The sequence below is a fragment of the Pantherophis guttatus genome, chromosome 1 (genome assembly GCF_059756535.1).
Source record: "Pantherophis guttatus breed Tessera chromosome 1, ASM5975653v1, whole genome shotgun sequence".
In the NCBI taxonomy this organism is placed as follows: Eukaryota; Metazoa; Chordata; class Lepidosauria; order Squamata; family Colubridae; genus Pantherophis; species Pantherophis guttatus.
Genome location: NC_142063.1, coordinates 102644134 through 102655608, shown reverse-complemented (window position 1 = coordinate 102655608; position 11475 = coordinate 102644134). Strand labels below are relative to the sequence as shown.

Sequence of the window (11475 nt, the reverse complement as noted above, 5' to 3'; positions counted from 1 at the left end):
GGTTTGTACATTGTTCTTGGTATTATTTATTTATACTCCAACTTTGATCAAGGAGCTCAAAGTGGCGCTCTGTCCTCCAATATTTTTTTCCCCTACAACCCTCTAAAATAAGTGTACAAGAGAGACTGGCCAAGTTGGGGGGGACGGGCTTAGTTTAAAGGGTGAAGTCTGATCTCCCCCCCCCCCCCCCCGCGCAATCAATGCTGTTGAACCTTATCTAATCTCACCCAGGTGCAAACTGTGAATCTGAAAAGATTCCTGTGTATACTGAGCAAAAAAATTGCTAACAAGAGCCTTGGTGGCACAGCAGACTAAAGCACTGTTAAGTAACACCAGCTGCCTGCAATTACTGCAAGTTCAAATCTCACCAGGCTCAAGGTTGACTCAGCCTTCCATCCTTTCGAGGTAGGTAAAATGAGGACCCGTTTGTGGGGGCAATAAGCTGACTTTGTATAAAAAAGAACACCACTTGGGGGGGGGCGCGAAAGCCCTACTAAGCAGGTATATACAAAAATATGAAGGCTATTGCTTAACGCATTGTAGGCCGCCCTGAGTCTCTGGAAAAGGGTGGCATATAAATCGAACCAATAAATAAATAACTCTTCAAGTACGAATCTGGTTGTTTGCACCTGACAACAGGTCAAGAGAATAGGACTGTCGCCAATCAATCAGAATAAAAGCTGGAAGGGACCTTGGAAGACTTCTAGTCCACCCCCCTCCTCCGCTCAAGCAGTGCACCCTGTAATTAACACAGCTGCCTGCAATTTCTGCTGGTTCGAATCTCTCCAAGGCTCAAGGTTGACTCAGCCTTCCATCCTTTCTAAGGTAGGTGAAATGAGGACCCAGTTTGTGGGGGCAATAAGCTGACTTTGTATAAAAAAAAAAACATACAAAAGAATGAAGGCTATTGCTTAACGCATTGTAAGCCGCCCTGAGTCTCCGGAGAAGGGCGGCATATAAATCAAATTTAAAAAAAAAAAAAAAAAAAAAAAGCAGGACACCGTATACCATTTGAAACATTCTCCTACCATCAGGCAAGAGATATAGAAGCATAGGCAGTAACAAACAGGCTGAAAAATAGCTTCTACCTGTGGGCTGTCAGATTTCTGAATGTAATATGACACCATAACCAGTGGTGGGATTCAGCCAGTTCGCACCACTTCGGGAGAACCGGTTGTTAACTTTCTGTGCAGTTTGGCAAACTGGTTGTTGGAAGAAACCATGAGGGCAGAGAACCGGTTGTTAAATTACTTAAATCCCACCACTGACCATAACTATTTAGTATGATAGACTTGCAGGGCCAGCACAAGGTGCAACATGTCTACACTGGTGCAATATGATATAATGTAATGTTATGCACATATATGTATATAGGACTGTGTGTCTGTTAGTATGAGGGCTTTTTCCCCCTCCCCCCCCCCCACTTATGAGTTGCTGAGATGTCTTTTGTGTTGGGGGGAGGGCTGCATTAAGGGAGGCTCATCCAATCTCATTGTACACATGTTTTGCATTGACAATAAAAGTTTGAATTGAATTGAAGGAGACAAGCGGCTGTCCAGCCTTTTCTTAAAACCCGCCAGCGACGAAGCTCCTGAAGTCAAGCTGTTCCGCTGGCTAAATTGTCCTCCCTGTTAGGAAAATTCACCGAATAGTTTTGTTTGTTTTTTTTTCTAAATTGAGGGAGGGTTAGAACCTGAGCCCCTCTGCTCTTAGTCGCCTATCTTAGTGATTAATACACACCCCATTTCTATCCAATTAACTACAACCTAGAACAGACTGGAAAATCGGATCGCCCTCCGACCCTCTCTATGATTCGTCTTCGCAGAGGGACTAAAGGGAAAACTCTATTGCTATTTTTTTCGAGGGGAAAGGGGGAAAAAAAAAAAAACACCAGTTAGCCGCCGGAAGTGACGTTTCGCAGTATCGCCGAGCGGAAACGGATCGCGGAGGTTGTGTCGGAAGCGGAGCTGAGAAAGGTTCTTGTTCGTCCGGGAGTGGAGAGTAGGGTGGGGGGGTGGTGGAGGTCGTAGAAGGGTAGCACGACCGAGGGAGGGACCGCCGCCGCCGCCGCCATGGCCTTTTCCGAGAGTCAGCTGAAGAAAATGCTTGCTAAGGTAAAAAGCCCGCCTGCTCCTGAAAGCAGCCTTTGAGTCGGTTCAACCCAGTCGCGCTCTTTGAAGGCCTCTCCGCCCGGTCTTTTCTTTGGGAGGGGCGGGGGGCGGCGACAATAGAGCAAAAAGCCCCAAAGCGCCTTCCCTCCCTTTGGGAGAAGAGAGATCCTTCCGAGGCGTTCGCCTTTCACTCCCCCCCCCCATGAACTGACGGTGTTTGCCGCTTCCTCGCCAGAGACCCAACTTTTGCACCCACCAATAAGCAGTGGCTAAAACTTTGGGCGCCTGCCTAGTCCAACAGTCAGCTCTAAATTCAACACGAATAGCCTTAAAGCACGGGTGGGCAACTGTGGCCCTTTTACAACCTGTGGACTTCAACTCCCAGAATTCCTGAGCCAGCCAAGCTGGCTCAGGAATTCTGGGAGTTGAAGTCCACAGGTTGTAAAAGGGCCACAGTTGCCCACCCCTGGCCTAAAGAGAAAAACATCGAAGTCAGTTTTCCCTCATTCCAGGAGGCTGTAATTACAGGGAATTTTCTAATCTCTAAAATCTGGAATTTCCAGTGAGGCCATCTATCTCCCGTATGAGCCGTCCATAATTTTTTTTTGAAAACTCTGGCTCCTATTTGAGGGGCAATCTCCTGCAACTCAGCTCTTAATCTTGAAATTTATTTATTTATTTATTTATTTATTTATTTATTTATTATATTTATATCCCTCCCTTCTCTCCAAAGGGGCTCAGGGCGGTGAACAGCCGAGAATTAAAATAACATGCAATATAATATAAAAGTTAAAATAATTAAAAATAAATTAAATTAAACGGCCGCCCCAATTTAAAACCCTTAGCAATACAATTAAAAAACCCTAAAACCTATTCAGGCCAGGCCGGCTTGCTGAAATAAAAACGTCTTCAGGGCCTTACGGAAAGTGCGGAGATTTGAAATTAAGACAGTTATTCTCCCAAAACATAAGGCTTTCTTGGGCTCTTCTAGTTCTCCACCCTTGCATCCCTGAATGATAAAAGGGGCCTTAAAATAAAAACTAAATTTCTGCAGGCCAGTAGTTCTCTTCCCCGAGTAGTCCTTATTGGGAGAAAGGCTGAATGTTTGTTTCAAAACTTATTATTACAGTCTTGAAAAGAAAACAAGTTCTCCCTCTGTACATCATTACCCTCTTCTTGGTTCTCAGATAGTCTTGTGTTATGGACTGCTGTACACTAGTTATCTCAGGAGAAAAAGATATGAGCTGAATTTGGTGTCTGAAGTCTTGGAGCAATCCCCCCCCCCAATTAGATTCGACCAGGTTATAGGAAGTTTGGAGTACCTCCTTTTATTTGAAAGTAATACTACCAAATTGTCTTGTATATACTATTGGTTTTGTCTGCTATAAATTGTCTTTGCATTCAGGGCAAATACAAAGCCGCTGGTCTTTCTCTGTAACCCTTTGCTTGGTTTGCCTTTTCCAAGTTTTCAGTTAGTCTCCCCTTGTGTTTTATTTCCTTTTTCTTCCAGAACATTTTACAATTAGCCACTCCTTATTTTCTATTATTATTTTTTAAAAATTAGCTGCATAGTAGGACTTAACTTAAAGAAATACAAGGAAGTAGAAATAAACTTTCTAAAGAAATTAATTTTTTCATGCATTTGAAAGATGAATTTGGTGCAAGAATCGCTGCTTTTAGGTTTCTCTTACACTTCAATAAATAGGCTTTTTAATATCTGAGGATTTTCTTCTTTTTGATTTTCTGCCCTTTATGTGCACTCTCTGTCACCTGGATATGGTAGCATATAAAAATCCTTATATGCCATTTCAGTATAGGTTGAGGAGGGCAAATGACAATGCATGCAAATGTCATCATGCGAATGCTACAACTCACTGTATTAGATGTTAGAACATGAATGTTGTCATTTTGGCATCATCTTGACTTGTGGATAACACATCATCTTGAAGGGTTGGTAGAGAAATGTATCCAATGTGACTATTACATATTGTATGTAAAAGATGTTTATCAACTTTTTATAAAGTTTGTGGATATTTTTGTAAACCATAAGATAACTTATATGTGCATGTTTGCAAACACATATTTGTGGACCAAGCAGAATTAAATGTGTTTAAATGGTTTTAATATTTGTTTGTTATCCCATAAACAGTGATATTGAGAAAACTGACAGTTTTACTTGGAAATGGTATTTGTATCTTGCTATCTATCACCACAGTCATCTGATCAGTCCAATAATGATATTTATTGCACACATACATGTTTCTATATGTGTCTCTGTGTATATACTGTTTCTGATGTTCTGTTTCGTGTAGCAGGAGTTTTTCTTATTTTTATACCCACATTTTCTTTCTTGCAAATCATCCAACTCTGCAAAGTAATTATAAAGAATCCAGGAAAGGAATAATATAGTCTCAAGTGCTAGAAGCCATTCTGTATGTGGAATGGCACCATTGGATAAAGCCTATATCCTTCCACCTTAAGGATTGGAAGTCTATGGTCCTCCAGGTATCTCCAGACTCCTTTTCCAGCACCATACAGGAATGAACAGTGATAAGGAGTACTGGGAATTCAGCAACTTCTGGACTATCCTAAGTACTTAACTTTTAATTTACTTACATGTTATGTAATTGCAATGTGATTTTCCTAATGTTGATTCATTAGAAAATGCCTTTACTTTTTTGACCTCCATATAAATAACATGGAATAGGGTCATTCTAATTTCATGTTTGTATCATGACATTATAACTGTCCCTGATTAATCATACTTGCTTTGCAATTCCTGTTGATAATCCAATAGAATAATTTCACAGGTAAAAATGTTTAAAGTAAAGCACATTGTGATCATAGAACTTCATATGTCATAACCTGCAGTTGAAGATTCCAAACACTAGTAAACTGATATATGGGTTTGCTGTTAGAAGTGTTTTAAAACATTGTTTTTCTTTTCTCTAGTACAAGTACAGAGACTTGGCTGTTCAGGAAACTGTCAATGTTACTGGCCAGTACAAAGATCTCAAACCTGTTATGGACAACTATGGTAACTTGCTGTTTTCTGTATTTTGCAGGATGGTTTTTGTTAACATTCAACTATTATATAGTAATATTTAATCAATTTATTGCATTGCAAGGAAATAGTTTTACTGAGCTATTCCTCATTTAACAACTAACCTGTTTAGTGACCACTCAAGTTAGTCCTTGACATACAACCACAATTGGAATTTGAAAATTCATTGTTGAAGTCATGCAATCATTAGGTGAGGAATCATGTGACTGCACCCAATTTTATACCTGTTTTGCCACTGTTGTTAAGTGAATCACTGCAATCATTAAGAAGACAAGTGATCTAGATTTGCGACTTTCCCCATTGACTTTGCTTTTTGGAAGTCAGATGGAAAGGTTAAAATCACAATCAGCAGCCACCATAATACATGCCAGTTGCCAAGATCTGAATTGCAATCATGTGACCGAGGGACATCAAGATAATAGTGAGAAGACTAATGAGAAGTCACTTTTTCAGCACCATCATAACTTTGAAAAGCAGGGTGGATTTGATTTAAATCGAGTTGATTTAAATCACAATTTAAATCATGATTTAAATCACTAGTAAAAAGGCTTGATTTAAATCAACTCGATTTAAATCATAATTTTTAAAGAGCAACTGTCATCTCTGCTACTCCTTTGACCCATTGTTGACTCACCATTAGTCCCAGTGTTGCAGAATATACAGCCTCATGCTACATAACTAAGCTCGATTTCATGCTGAATAAACTAAATTATTTATGTATCTTAAATAGAAAACTATCTTACAATAGATTTTTACCCCAAAAGTTTTTTATTAAAATAAATTTGATAAAAATCAAAAAATTCAATTTAAATAAAAAAATCCGATTTAAATTAAAAAAATCTGATTTTTTTAAAAAAAATCATTGATTTTTATCCACCCTGTTGAAAAGTCATTAAACGAATGCTCATAGGTCAAGAACTATTTGTACAACAGCGCTGAAAAAGTGATTTAAAATTGTTTCTCAAACCTATGACCATAGCGGAATCCCCTAGTCACATGATCGCCATTGCAAGCTTCACAGCTGGCTTCCCATAAGTAAAGTCAATGAGGAGCTACAATGAACTCACAAGTTGCAGTCACTTGATTATTCCCTTAATGACTGGATGATTCCCTTAATAACCACAACATAACTTACATTGTAAGCCAGTATAGTCACATGATGTTTTACTTAAGGATTCTGTCACTTATAATGGAGTTGCCTGTTGTAATTGTGGTTAAGTGAGGACTACCTGTACTGAGGAAGTGAAACAAGATTATGTGTTTACCTCATAATTAAGGTATTTTAGTGAGTGATGTTAGGTCATGAAGCTAACACACAATCTTGTTTTGCTTTCTAATATTAGAAGTACTGGTAGTCATTATTTCTACTGGTAGAAGTAGTCACTCATTTGAGGAAGAAAATATTCAAGTAAGGTAGAAATAAATAATATATTCTTCATTTAGACTATATATTATTTTCACTTGATGTCTGTTTTGAAAATTTCTATAGCCAATTCATTTTTAAAATAAAATGCTGGCAAACAGCCTTTGTCATAGAACCTATAGTGAAGAAATCATTGCTATCTATAAAAGGCACAAAATGACATGTGAAACACTTTATACTGTACAGAATTTATTTTCTTAGAAGATGTGTACTTATTTCTGGTCCGAATGAAGTATTGATACTGAGTTGATATGCTTATTTTTGTTTATGTGCTCAGTGTCTGTGATCTGTATATTGAATAAATCAATGCTTCTTTTCAGTCTTTAATGATGGTTCATCAAGAGAATTGATGAGCCTTACTGGAACCATTCCTGTAAATTACAGAGGTATGTATGTATTTTGAACTGTTTGCATAGATTATTTGAAACCATTGTCTCTGTACATGTAGTCCTTGCTTAATGATCAATTGCTTAGCAAGTTACAATGCCGCTCACCCCCCAAAAATGGTATTATTACCCAGTTCTGGACTCCTGATGACCACATGTGCATGCGTGCACTGCAGTCACATGATCACATTTCGGTGCTAGGCAATTGACTACAGTCCTTTGCAGCATCCTGATTTTTGGCATTTTTACTAGCTTCTGGCAAAAAAAAAATGGCCATTGGCTAAAATGGATTTTAATAACCATGGTATTCATTTAATAACTAGTGCAAAAAAGGTAGTAAAATCCTGCTTAACATCTGCTATGACTTATAGCTGTAATTCCAGACTCAGTTATAGTCGTAAGTGGAGGACTACCATGAACTGTATTCTTCATTTTATAACGTATTTAGTTTGCATATTTCAGATACATTGCTTTAAATCAGTCAGAACAATGAAAGCAAAACTAAAACACAGACTTATTGCGATCTAAAAATTACCATCTCAAAGCAAAAGAATTTATAGTTTCCTATCTCTTCTCATGTGGTTAGGTGGCATTACTTTGGAACAGAGTTGGCAAAATCCAGGTAGATACAAGCCTCTATAACATAACTATACAAAGCATTTGAATGAGATGGTTTGAAAGCAAAGTAGCTATGCATATGCATACCCAAAGAATCAGCTAGAAGGAGCTTCTCATGTTGTTCAAAAGATGTGGCTGATGGTGATTCAAAGACATCTAATTTAGGGCGTGTCATTTAATGGAGTGAAAATTAATTTTTGCAATTTTTTTCAGTGACAGTTCTAAAAATAAGTATTTTTACACTAAGAATTCAAATCATCTGTTATTTTTGCAATTGCACAACATTCAGCTTGGTATGGTAAATCCATGTCTTATCATATACCCCACAACAGTCCCTTGTAACCCGAATACTGTTAAAAATTTCTCAAAATTACACTTCGTGCTAAAAAATTAAAGGTTTTTTTTTTTGCATGAATCTTATCTAGCCAAGCAAAAAATAATCCATGTAATCATAAACTAATATCAGAAAGCAATTACCTGAGTTACAAAAATATTTAAGCAAGTTTCATCAAGTCTTGTTTTGATTTGTTCTTCAACATCAGCTGCCAACTTGCTTCTCGGCCTCTGATATAACCCTCACATTTCTCATGTATATACACTCTGTTTGCTGCCTTTGTGACCTGTTTCACACATCTCTCTATTGATTGAGCATGACAGGGCCACTGTGGTACTTGCATTGGTTCATCAATGAACTTCTTTATTTCTGCTGTAGTCAATTTGTACGTCAAAGGTGGCTCATGTACACCTTCAGACCAGTCAGTCAGCTCCAGCAAAGTGGATGCTCTGGCGTTGATTAAAGGCGCTTTTCTTGCACATACAGAAAAATCTCCCAGCACATCATTGTCTGTACCCCTCAAGTCAATGAACTTTTGCACACCAGCTGTCCTCTCTTGAATATCATCTGAACACAACAATGTCTGGTTTTTCATTTCACTGAAAACGTACCATGCTGAACTCTGAATGGTTGGCAAAACATCTACTACAGCCTTCTTTTGCAATCTGACTTGCTGCAGCTGGATCAACAAATGACACAGGCCTTCAATCCAGGAATGTTTTACTTTGATGTTGAACCAGCAAGGATAGCACACACCAACGATGTATTCAACTATCATTCTTAAGTTTTGGAGAGTTTTGCCTTTAAAGCCATGTTTGAAACCCATATTGGACAAAGCCTATTTGCAGTTGTCAACCAGTGTGAATGGCTTACAGGACCAATTTCCAGAAGAGCCAGATCTGTGGGAAGTTCTCCTGTCCTTATTGCGTGTGTGATCCTATATCCATATGCTTGTTCAGTAGAGAGATCCTTTAGAACACTGTCTCTCAATGAAATGAGAGGCTCATCAAATTCAGCCCACAGAACAATTTCACACTTGCAGTTGAGGATGTCAGTTTGTCAAGTTTCACAGTGAAAGTCTCTTTGACATCTAGCTTTCCTCTACTGAGAGATATGTTTTTGGCTTGATCCCAGGTCTCTTGGATCTTGTTCAAGATTGTCACTCGTGAATTTACGATGGGTCACAAAAGAACTTCACTCGTTCCCACTTTTCAAGCAGTTTTGGATATATGTCTCTTGCAAGGCTGGCTGCAGGGTAGTTTCTAGCATCATCACTACTTTGTTCTCTTAACAATAGGCTATATCTGAGAATGTCTTGCAGTGTTGGGAGCTCAGACGGCAACAAGTCTCTGCCAGGCCCAATTATGTTGCTCATATGAGTGAATGTTCCCAGTCTTGTTCTTTTTTTAGAACCATTACAGATTAGTTATCACACTCACAGGAAACGAGGCCAGTGGTATTAATACTCTCAGACAAAATAATGTTTAACAAAAAGAGAAAGGCAGCTGAACCTGTCAGATGAAGCAAAATGTTAAAATGTTACAATATTTATGTAGTTATTTACCAAGCACCTCTAAATTATATTAAAGTAACCAAAATATTACAATTCCCAAGGTCTCTCACAATTTTTGAGCACCCCTAATGTTTGGAAATTGAAAGCTGAAAAATTTGACACGTCCTATATTCCATGCTCCCACACATTATGAAGCATCTCATTTGAATGCTTTGCATAACCTCTACATATCTGTCTGTCATGATGTTCACAGATACCAATATACTGTAGTTAGCAATGCAATAGCATTAAAATAGTTTAAATGTTTTACACTTCATTTAGCACTAACATAGCAGAAGAAGCTCAACGACAGGTGGTGAGAAATGTTAGGAATTTTGAGTAAAACCCTATTACAAAGAAGTTTTGAGCTTCCATGGCACAAGGAAATCTGATTGCTTGTAATTGCTGCCATATTCTGCTAATTGCTATGGTGAACTTGACTATATTGCTGTAGTTATCTCTGAATCTTGATCAGATAGATGTTGAACACAGAATTTGTCAGTTCACCTGGGAGAGTTTGTTCATAATGTGCTATTAATCTGCATCAACTTTCTGCAATGATAAAAATATAAGAAGACTTGGACCAGAGATTTCACTACTTCCATTTTATAGGAGTGTGTGTCCCAAAATTCTTAGCAAGTGTTCTGTACAAAAATAGTGCTATTATCCTTACTGCTTTTTAAAATCCTAATCCTATTTTAATTTTAAATTTTTATCTGTGAGAAAAACACTATTAGTGTCGTATTGCTGATATTGCTGAATGCTTATTTGCTAATTTTGAGGGATGATGTTAATAGTTATATATTACTAAAACTCCCTTGTCTGTTTGTAACCTTCAAACGGGCAAAACTGTGCATCATAGGGCAACAGTTTTTGAACCAAGATATCTAACTTGCAGAATGCCAGGACCAATTAGTTCCATGAGAGTGAAATTTGGGGAATTTGTGAGCAATTGGGCAAGAGGCACCGCCTGGGTCAGGGAGAGTGCAAGGGGGTATCTGTGGTATTTTGCAGGTTGGAAGGGTGCATGAGCATTTCTGTGCGGATCAATATGGGAGAGGTGCCATGCAGGTAGGGAAGATTGGGTTGAGATATCAGTATCAAGACTTAACTTTTTTTTTAATAATCTCAATCTCCTGAAACATTCTCTGGCTTCAGATGACTGATCAGCAGAAAACAGGTGACAATATACGGAAATTATATCCAATCAGATTGGATTAAAAAATTACCCATATATAATTCATAGAAGTGGACCTCTCAAAAGGTTTCTGAAGATACATTGGCTGTAACTATCTGTTCCAGATTTGTATGACTATCTCCAAAGTTAGCTATGTCATATGATGTTGCTGCTGTGAACCAATTATAACAATTCCAGTTTTCAGGGACATGTTTACAAAAGACATTAGGACCTATTCTTTTGATTCTCTACAAGCAATCTGATGCAAGTTCAATTTTTAAATAGAAGTCTACTCTTCCAGAACAGGTTGCATGCTTATACCTAGCTTCCCAGAACTCCCAGCCAGTCTCTGTATTGTGTGTAAATAACATTTTTCCCCTTCTCATCTTCATCTACTCGGAACTAGCTCCTCAAAAACTTTGGCTCTTCATCATCTGTCTGGAACAGATAATGGAAAGTGGGGAGGTGGTGAACACTTAAAATGTTTATTTTGGTTTCTGAGGGTTGAGGAGGATTAGAAGATTCAGTGTGATAAAATGCAAATAAATCCACCAGTATCAAAAGTAGACAAAATTGAGGAGGATTGTTATATGCAGTGTAACTAAGTATCAGATGCTTTGTATAATAGACTTGCTTTCCTAATACTTTGTTTATTAATTTCCAAAGCCATGTTGTATGTGCTTATAAAAATACTTCAGTTTTGTGTTACAAAACCATTCCTATGCACTTAAATATACTATAGTAACAATTATGCCACCTCAGTATTTTATCATAGAACCATTTATTATCAACAAGGATATATATAACATC

At 38.0% G+C, this 11475-nt stretch overlaps 1 protein-coding gene across 3 annotated transcripts in view; it reads left to right on the top strand.

Moving 5' to 3' along the window:
- Positions 1–1526: 1526 nt before the first annotated feature.
- Positions 1527–11475, top strand: part of TSG101 (tumor susceptibility 101) — a 33849-nt gene continuing 23900 nt past the window's right edge. For 2 of the 3 annotated variants that reach the window (XM_034416934.3, XM_034416935.3), the window contains exons 1-3: positions 1910–2114; positions 5064–5148; positions 6919–6984. In XM_034416934.3, coding sequence (XP_034272825.1) covers positions 2073–2114; positions 5064–5148; positions 6919–6984 — 193 coding nt within the window. In that variant the 5' untranslated portion in view covers positions 1910–2072. Of the gene's footprint in view, positions 2115–5063; positions 5149–6918; positions 6985–11475 lie in introns of all 3 variants that reach the window. The other variant, XM_034416936.3, reaches the window with a different exon arrangement.